We start from the raw sequence: 8,555 nt of genomic DNA on the forward strand, positions 1-8,555 counted from the left end.
GATGAAGGGACAGGGCAGGCGGAAGGGCCGCGCCGCGGGGCCCCCGCTGCGTGCAGGAAGCCGACGTGCGCCGGAGCGAGGGCAGAACCTGTGACCACGCGGGGACGTGCTCCCGCAGTCAGGTTACCAGCTGGGGCGCATCAGCTTCATCTCATCAACTGGGTCCCACAAAAGGGGGCTGTGGGGTGAGAACCCTGGCAGCTTCTAGGAGCTGGGGAGCCCCCGGCCCTACAACCCCGAGAAACGAACGTGCCCAGTGGATCCTCAACTTCACTTCTGAAACCCGAGCAGTGACCAGCCCATCACACCAACTTCCGACCAACACAAATCGTAAGACAGGTGTCTCCTTAGGCCTGGGATTTGTGACATGTGATACAGAAATCCACAGGAACATGTTCTGTTGGCTAGAGCGGGATCAAGTGCCCCAGCGCACGGCAGACAGACGGGACTCCCACACCCACTGCCCGGCCACTATGCCCATTTCAGGAGAACAAGGGCAGGAGAGCTCGGCAGCAGGCCCGTGCCTGGCACTGCACCCCTCAGACAGAGGGCGCCTCTGACCCCAACAGGAGGCCCGCTGAGCTGAGAGACCTGTGCTCAGGCCGCGTGAAGACTCGGGCTGGGGCGCCCACTGCTCAAAGCCAGGGTGGTGGAGGCAACAGCAGCTGCTTTTCCAACTTTATTTAGAAAAACAAATCCAGGTCCGAGTGCCCCCGTGCCCTCCCCCACCCCAGCCATAACTTAAATAACTTAGAGACAGAGTCGGGGGCAGGTGGGTGGCGGGTGGGAGAGGGAGGGAGGAGAGCCCACTACAGCCGCCGCAGTGCCCGCTTCTTGTCCGTCTTTTTCTTGGCTGCCAGCTTCTTATCACGCTCACCCGCGTGCTTCTTGGCCATGGGCCCCTCGGCCCCTCCTGGGCCCCCAGGGGCCATGGGGTCAGCGGTGGAAGCCACAGCCCCGCTGGCTAGGGACCGGCTGGCCTCGGCCCTGCCGCCGCTGGGCCCGCCTGCGCCCCCGTGGATCTCTGTAAGCAGGCGAGCGCGGGCGGCGTACTCCTCGTAGTTCTCCAAGAGCAGGCGGCCCGCCTCCTCGTTGAGGGCAGACTCGGGGTTAGGGTGGATCAGCAGGCACTTGATGGTCTGTGGGGAGAGCGCCAGGGTCAGGGGGGGCCGGCCCCCCAAGCCTCACACGTCCGGCCTTGTGGCCTCCACTCCCAACACCGCTCCCCAAGATGGCACACGCGTGCAGGCACTGCGACCAGTGACTCGCCCCAGGTCATTCAGGAAGTGAGGGGGGACTTCCCTGGTGGCATAGTCATTAAGAATACACCTGCCCATGCAGGGGACATGGGTTCGAGCCCTGGTCCGGGAAGATCCCACATGCCGCGGAGCAACTAAGCCCGTGCACCACAACTACTGAGCCTGCGCTGCGCCACAACTACTGAGCCTGTGCTCTAGGGCCCGCGAGCCGTAACTACGGAGCCTGCGCTCTAGAGCCCATGCTCCGCAACAAGAGAAGCCACTGCAATGAGAAGCCTGCGCACCGCAACGAAGAGTAGCCCCTGCTGGCTGCAACTAGACAAAAGCCCGTGCGCAGCCACGAAGACGCAATGCTCTACGTTACACTACAGGAAGATGCTTAAAGCTAGAGCTATCGCTGGCTTTAACAGGAATCTCGAGGGCAGAGGCACAAATCCTGGCTGGGCAAGCTGTTAATATCCAAGAGAAAGGCACCAGGGCATAAACAGACACTGATGCCCGAGGACAGTCGAGAGTGGTCCAGGAAGGAAGTGAGTCTTCAATATTCCTTAATCCGCCCATTTTAACTGCAGAGTAAATCGAGGCTGAAAGGTGTGACCAGCCAGCCCCCAATGGACCCTTCTAAGAGGAGTCTACACAGACAGCTGTGGCCCCTAAGCTATGTTTGTTTTACCTCCACTTTCATTCTAAAAGGGAACACAGAGCCCCCCAGGAACCCAGAACTTGTCTGGCCTTGAGCAGGTGAAATGCTCTCACCTGTAAATGGGGGCACTACCAAGTACTCCCCAAAGCACCTGGCCCAACACACATCACTGATAATCATGAGGGACCAGGATCAGACCCTAATTCTGACAACTGCACCCCACAACCAGAGGCCTGACTGCCCGCCTTTCCCACAGCTGCCCTCCCATGGCTGAGCCTGGCCTGTGCCCCACACTGCAGGCCCTAGGGATCGTTGGGGACACTTGGGAGTTATTCTGAGAGCTCATCTCTGGTGTTGCTGGCAGCCACCACTGACACTCCAGGGAGAGGAGGGAAAGGTCTGGGGTCTGTTTACCTTGGTGCTCAATCCTCCCCCGTGCCCTGCAGGAAACCCCAATTCCCCATCCTCCCTACCAACTGCCCCAGGGGCTCATTAGAAATTCAGTGTTTGTTTTTTTAAATTTCACCTTGTGAGAGGGGTGGAGAGGCATCAGGTGACCTACATGCTTCAAGTGGCCTATGGGGACCCTGGAGCACCAGAGTAGTTTGGCTGTCTCCACCTCAGCTTGGCTGAGGTGGGCCTGGATGGTTCTCCGCGGGGTGGTCCCTGCTGCACGATGTGCAGCAGCTTCCCTGTCTCCACCCACTAGGTGCTGGTAGCACCCCCAGCTGTGACAATTAAAAATGTCCCCAATGGAGCAAAACCACCCCTGGTTGAGAAACAATGGAATGACTATGGAGATGGTTGTACAAGCTGTGACTAATGAAACACCAATGAACTGTATGCTGTAGGATATTGGAAAGTCTATCTTCGCCCTAACCAGACGCTTGACTTGTACCTGTCAGAACACCGTCCTGCTACACAAACCCATCACTTGTTCCACAGCAAAGGTAGCTGGGCACTGCCAACCCTTCCAGAAAAGCTGGAAATCTGGATTCTTATGTAGAAGCCCCAACCACTTCAGCGTTGACTTTAGAAGAGAAACAAGGCTCCGAGGCTTGGACATCACTGGGATGCGTCCAGGAGGGAGGCCCAGGCCCAGGCAGAACTCACCAGCAGCACGTGCCGGATGCCCAGCTCAGCTGTCCAGTCCCTCTTGAGCACGTTGACGCAGATCTCACCGTTGGCGCCCACATTTGGGTGGAAGATCTTGGTCAGGAAGTAGCCCTTGGGTGGGGAGGCAGGAAAGTCCTTCCCCAGCAGGAGTTTCATGCGGAAGAGGCCTCCGGCGTATGGGGTCCCCTCTGGAATGCAGGGAGGGGGACAGTGTCAGGAGGCGCAGGCCTTCCAGGCACCCCCAAAACCCAGTCTCCATAGTCTGGCTGCGAGGCAAGTGCCCCACCGCCGCCTCCACCAGACCAGGGGGTTCTCGAGAGGAAGACAGGCCCAGGTTCCCAGGGGGCCACAGGCACCGCCCCCATCTCAGAGTTAACCCCCTGACTGGTGGTCCCCATGCACGGATCCCTCTTCACTCCCAAGTGAAGGCACAGCACCCCCTTCCCAAGAGGCACAGACACGCATGCCCACTCGGCTCCTCGGAAAAACATCTATTTGGAGCCTCTCAGGCAGATGTCAGGACAGATCTGACCACTCCGTGGTCCTCCCGCCGCAGCAAACACTGGGCGCTGTTCCAGACCCATGGCTGTTCCTCATGCCCCAGCCCCCACGCCCAACCCATCATAGCCTGGGCAGCTGACCTCCAGGTCCACTCCCGAATCTGAGCCCCCCTCCAAGTCCAGCGGAACCTCTTCTCTCACCTGATGGATGCCCGTGGTCAGTGGCTTCCTGACCAGCCTCCAGATTCTATCCCCACCCTCACTGAAGTCAAAGTGAAGTCTGAAGCGACCCACTGGCCCGGCTTTAAACCCTCCAAAGGCTTCCTTTCCAAACTCCTTTGAAAAGATGCCTACAAGCCCTAAAAGATCTGTTCCCTATAAGCTTCACAAGGTCTTTTTCCTTCTGTTCCTCAGGAAGTCTTCCCTGACCCCCTCCCCACAAGTTCAACTCCAGACTAGGTCCTTCACCACATACTCTTCACTTATAAAAATTCAACTAATAACTTAAATGTAGTGCACGTGAAGCGACCTGCTAAACCACTCTGCAAGATCAAACGATCGCCTGTAGTCATTTGGTTATTACTGTTATCTCCCTGAAAGCCTGCATTTGGCTTGTTCTCTGCTTGGTCCCCAGAGAACCTAACACTGGCGGCAGGAAGCAGTTTGAGATGATCCAGCCTCCCCTCCAGGCCTTTGCTGACACTTCTCCTCACCTGGCATCCTCTTCCCAAATCCCACTTAATTCCTACCCATACTTCAGGATGGAGGAAACACCCAAATCCAGGTAAGGCCCCATTATATGCTCTCCTGGCCCCCAGAATTTTTCTCACAACACTTATGGGGAAAGTATACACAATTACTTGTCATTTCTAGTGTCCTGCCCTGCATACTGCGAGCACCATGTGTAACAGGTGTGCCTGTCATATCCACCCTTGCGTCCTCAGGGCCTGGCAGTCCACCTTACAGTGGGAGCCTCCTATCCTTGCTGTAAGATTGACGAAGATCTAGGAAGTGCACCCCTCCCTCTCCTTCCCACACTCACCAGGGCCCTCGATGGTGACCTGCAGGTCAGTGAGGTCCTCCTCATTGGGAAAGACCTTGATACCATCAGGTGGGTCAGCTGTCAGTGTCGTCACCTCCTTGTACACCAGGCGGATGATATGGGGGGGCAGGTTCTCCACGTTGGAGTTCTAGGTATGGAGACAAGGGGGTGAGCCACGGGCAGAGCCAGGGCCTGGTGCCTCCTGCAGGATCTAGGATGCAGTGGCACCCTAGTCTTACTCCTGCAGTCCCAGGCTGTCGATCACCCCGAGCTCCCAGAACCCCCAACCCAGGGTGCTTCAGACGACCGCCCCAAGCTGATCTCCCACTAGAAATAGGGCGGATTGCCGAGGGCTTGCGGATGACTCCACCTTCCCCAGAAGACCCCAAAGCCCGCTGTAGCTCCGCAAGGCCCCCGAATGATTCCGGGCAGGCCCGAGGCCTATGCCGGTCCCCCTTCCCCACCTAACCTTGGTAAGACCACCCTGGAAACCCCAACTCGGGCCTGGAGACGGCGGCGGAGCGTCGTTGTTCCCGAAACACCCACGGGCGGGCCAAAAAGCCCGGAGCTCGGCCGGGCCCTCCCATCCCATCCCGCCCCGCCCCGCCTACAGGAAGGCCCCTCGGCCCATCTCAGGCCCGGGATACCCAGGTGGGCCCTCCAATCCCCCAAGCCGCCCGCGAGAGGCTCCTGAGACCCCGCCTCCTCCTCTGGTGGGGGCCCAACCACCCCTCCCGGGCCTGGACGCCTCGCTCACCATGACTGCTGCCGGCCGGGGGCGGGTCCCCCCGGCCCCCTTCCTGCGCTCTCCGGCCGCCGGCCGGGGCGGGGGGCCCAACTGCTGCCGCTGCGGCCCTAGCGAGGCCCCGGCGGCCCCGCTCTGCTCCCCGCTGCCTCCGACGCCCGCCGCGAACCGCGCCCGCAGCTCCGCCCACTCCCGGTGCCCGGCCGCACTAAGCCGGCCGCGCGCGCGCACCAACGCCCTTTTATATACGCCCACAGGCCGCGCCCCCTCGCGGCCCCCTCTCGCCGTGCCTCGACCCGTGACGTCAGCGCGCACGGCCCTCGGCGTTCGACGAGCTCGCTCCCTTCCAGCAAGCTGCAGGCCAAAGTTGGGGAGGGGGCGCTCGGCGGGCCGGCCAATGGGGGTGCGCGGTGGTCGGGGAGGGAATCCGGGACGATGGAGTGGCGGAGAAGGGGAAGTAGAGTGGGAGAGGACGTGAAGGGCGACGCGACCGCTGATTGGCCCGTTTGAATGAGACGCTGGCGCACGCGCGCGCCCCGACGCCCAGGAGATCACTCACGCGACTAACGGTCGGCCGTGGAGCCTGGGCAGGGCGAAGGGAGGTGGGACTCTGGCGGTTTAAAAGGATGATAGAAGGCGCGCCGGCCAATAGGGACGCGCAGTCGTGGAGTGGCGTCACGAGACGCGCGCGGGCCAATCCTTGACGGAGAAGGCAGTACGGGGGTGGGGGGGGCGAGAGAAGTGGAGAGCGACCAATGGGAGCCTTGCCTAGCGCGGACCCAGGCGCTCGCAGCCAATGAAGTTCGTTGGTTTTTGTGTATGCAAATGTGTGTGCGCGTATGCCCGCGCCCCTTCCTCAGCCGGGAGTGGGGTGGGCGCGGAGAATCGTTGTACGTTTTTCTCCGAGGCGCCATTTTGTGCTGAGAATGACCTGTGACCTGCGTGGTGTGTCGCGGAGGTTCCAAGACCAGTCAGCCCGGCCCTGAAGGCTTAGACGCCTGGCCGTCCAGTGTGTGACCTCTGGCCCCAGCCAGGCCTCAGTCTCCTCCTGTGAGGACTGTGCCCGAGAAAGAAGGAAGAGCCCTCAGGCCTTGTTGAGGGCCTGGCCCTGCCTGTGACTGATAGCGGCCTCCCGCCAGCCAGGCCTCGCCGGGACTCCCTTTCCCTGTCTGGGGAACCGGCGCAGAGCGCCCCGGGCGACCCAGTGTCGGCGCCCTGAGAGCGGGAGGCCCGGGAGCTGACCCGCCTCCTCGGCTCCTGTGCGGCCGCGGCGCCCCCGTCAGGTCCTCTCTTCCCTGTAAGAGAGGGTCCCGAAAAGACCCCTCAGGAGGCCCCAGCCTCTGGAACAGGGGCCAGGAACGTGCAGAGACGCTCACCGCCGTAGCCATGACTAGTTTGTGGCAGATTGGCCGCACGCGGGCATCCCACGCGCCTCGCCTTGGGTCTTATCCCTCCGGGTGCAGTGCAGTCCGGCCCAGTTAACACCCAAGAACCCTGAAGGAAGAGAGGGGTCAAGTGACTTGCCCAGCCCCCCCCCCCCCACTTGGGACATGGCGGAGGTGGTGGTCAGACTGAGCTGTATCTCAGAAGTCCACCCAGCAGACGTAACTGATGATGGTCATGAGAATGGTGGTGATCGATCCGGTGCTTGCTGGGCAGGGCACTGTTCTAGTTTCTCTGCCTGCTTCATCTCATTGAATCCTTGCAACAGCCCTGTCGGGTGGATGTTATGATTCCCCTCTGGACACCCTCAGTCGTTCAGTACGCTTTTATTTTTGAGCACCTATCATGTGGCAGGCAGGATGCTCTGGGGATATGGCTGAGCGTAAAAGGGACAAAATCCCTGCGCACTCAGGGAGCTGACATCTTCGTGGGGAAGCCAGACAGTAAACAAGTAAGTATATCCTATCATGTCAGCGAGTGATAAAGACGTGGAGGAACAATCAGGGCCAAGGGCACAGAAAGGGAGGGGTGGGGGCTGCTCTTTGACCGGTCTGAGGAAGGATCACTTGGGCTCCATACGGGACGGTCTAGGGGAAAAGCATTCCAGGAAAGGAAACAGCCCGTGCAGAGACGAGGCGAGGCGAGGGGATCGCGCTTGGTGTGTTTGGGGCGCCACCAGGAAGCCAGTGCGGGTAGGTCGGACGGAGGTGCTTAAGTCCGAGAGGTGAGGGGGGGCAGCGGTTGCGTCTCTCGCCTCTGCCGAGGTGGGCGGTGTGTTGTCTTCAAGCCCTGGGGAGCCTTTGGAGGCTTTGACAGGGCGGTGGGCGGTAACAGAGAGGGAGGCGAGCGGGATGGTGGCAGTGGGGATGGGAGACGTGATGGGGATCGGTGACGTCGACAGGACCTGAGGGAGAAGGAAGGAATCGCTTGCATCTTAACATTGGGGTCAGCAAACCTCAGTGAAGGTTTTTGATTTTGCGGGCCATCAGTCCCTGTCCCAGCGTACCCAGTTCTGCTGCCATAGCCCCGGAGTAGCCAAGCCCATGTGCAGATGTAGGGGCTGGCTGTGTTCCCATCAGCCTTTGTTTACAGAAACAGGCAGTGGCAGGGGTTGGCCCTCAGGGAGGCTGCTTTTTATTGACCCCTGAAATCCCAACAGGCCCCACCCCTGCTAAGAACTTTTCAAGAGCCCCCAACACACTGCGTTTCGAATAAATCCCAAACTCCCGTGAGATCCATAAGTACACTCTCCCTGAGGCCCCCTTGGCCTCTTTCTGTCTGTCTCCCTGCTATAAGCCAAGCTCTGCCTGACCTGAAGACGTTTACACGGGAGTCCCCTGTGCCAGGAGAGCTTTCCTCCTCCTCCTCTGTCCTCCTCATGGCCTAGGCTCACCTTAAAATGTCACCTCTCATGGGACTTTCCTGGCGGTCCAGTGGTTAGGACTCCTCGCTCTCACTGCCAAGGAACTGAGTTCAGTCCCTGGTCGGGGAACTAAGATCCCACAACCTGTGCAGCGCGGCTGGAAAAAAAAAAAAAAAAAATTCACCTCTCAGAGCAGCTTCCTCACCTCCACTCCCTGCTCTGTGTACTTCACCCTCTTCCATCTTCCTGGTCCATAAGAATTTATTATTGTTTGCTTACGTGTTTGTCCCCCGATGAGTACAGCCCCAGGAGCACAGGGACCCTGTTCTTAGACTCTGGCAGAGTGCCTGACAGATCAAGGTGTTCGTTCAACAAGTATTTATTGAGCACCTACTGTGTGCCAGGCACCGTTCTGGGTGATTGGGATATGTAGACACACAAAGA

At 59.7% G+C, this 8,555-nt stretch overlaps 1 protein-coding gene across 1 annotated transcript; it reads right to left on the reverse strand.

The window, feature by feature from the left end:
• Nucleotides 1–672: 672 nt before the first annotated feature.
• Nucleotides 673–5,507, reverse strand: UBE2S (ubiquitin conjugating enzyme E2 S). Its single transcript, XM_079723225.1, has 4 exons — nt 5,318–5,507; nt 4,561–4,708; nt 3,016–3,206; nt 673–1,139 (listed from the first exon to the last, which is right to left on the reverse strand). Exons 1-4 carry the CDS (start codon nt 5,318–5,320, stop codon nt 810–812), a joined length of 672 nt encoding a protein of 223 aa, XP_079579351.1. The 5' UTR covers nt 5,321–5,507; the 3' UTR covers nt 673–809.
• Nucleotides 5,508–8,555: the final 3,048 nt, after the last annotated feature.

This window comes from Hyperoodon ampullatus, assembly GCF_949752795.1.
Source record: "Hyperoodon ampullatus genome assembly, chromosome: 18".
NCBI classification, from domain to species: domain Eukaryota; kingdom Metazoa; phylum Chordata; class Mammalia; order Artiodactyla; family Ziphiidae; genus Hyperoodon; species Hyperoodon ampullatus.

What these genes read in the sequence shown, in the direction of transcription:
- UBE2S (XM_079723225.1), bottom strand. An exon ending in GGTCACCATCGAGGGCCCTG is followed by an intron (nt 3,207 to 4,560) that starts GTGAGTGTGGGA and finishes CCTGCATTCCAG; the next exon opens with AGGGGACCCCATACGCCGGA. An exon ending in GCATCCGGCACGTGCTGCTG is followed by an intron (nt 1,140 to 3,015) that starts GTGAGTTCTGCC and finishes CTCTCCCCACAG; the next exon opens with ACCATCAAGTGCCTGCTGAT.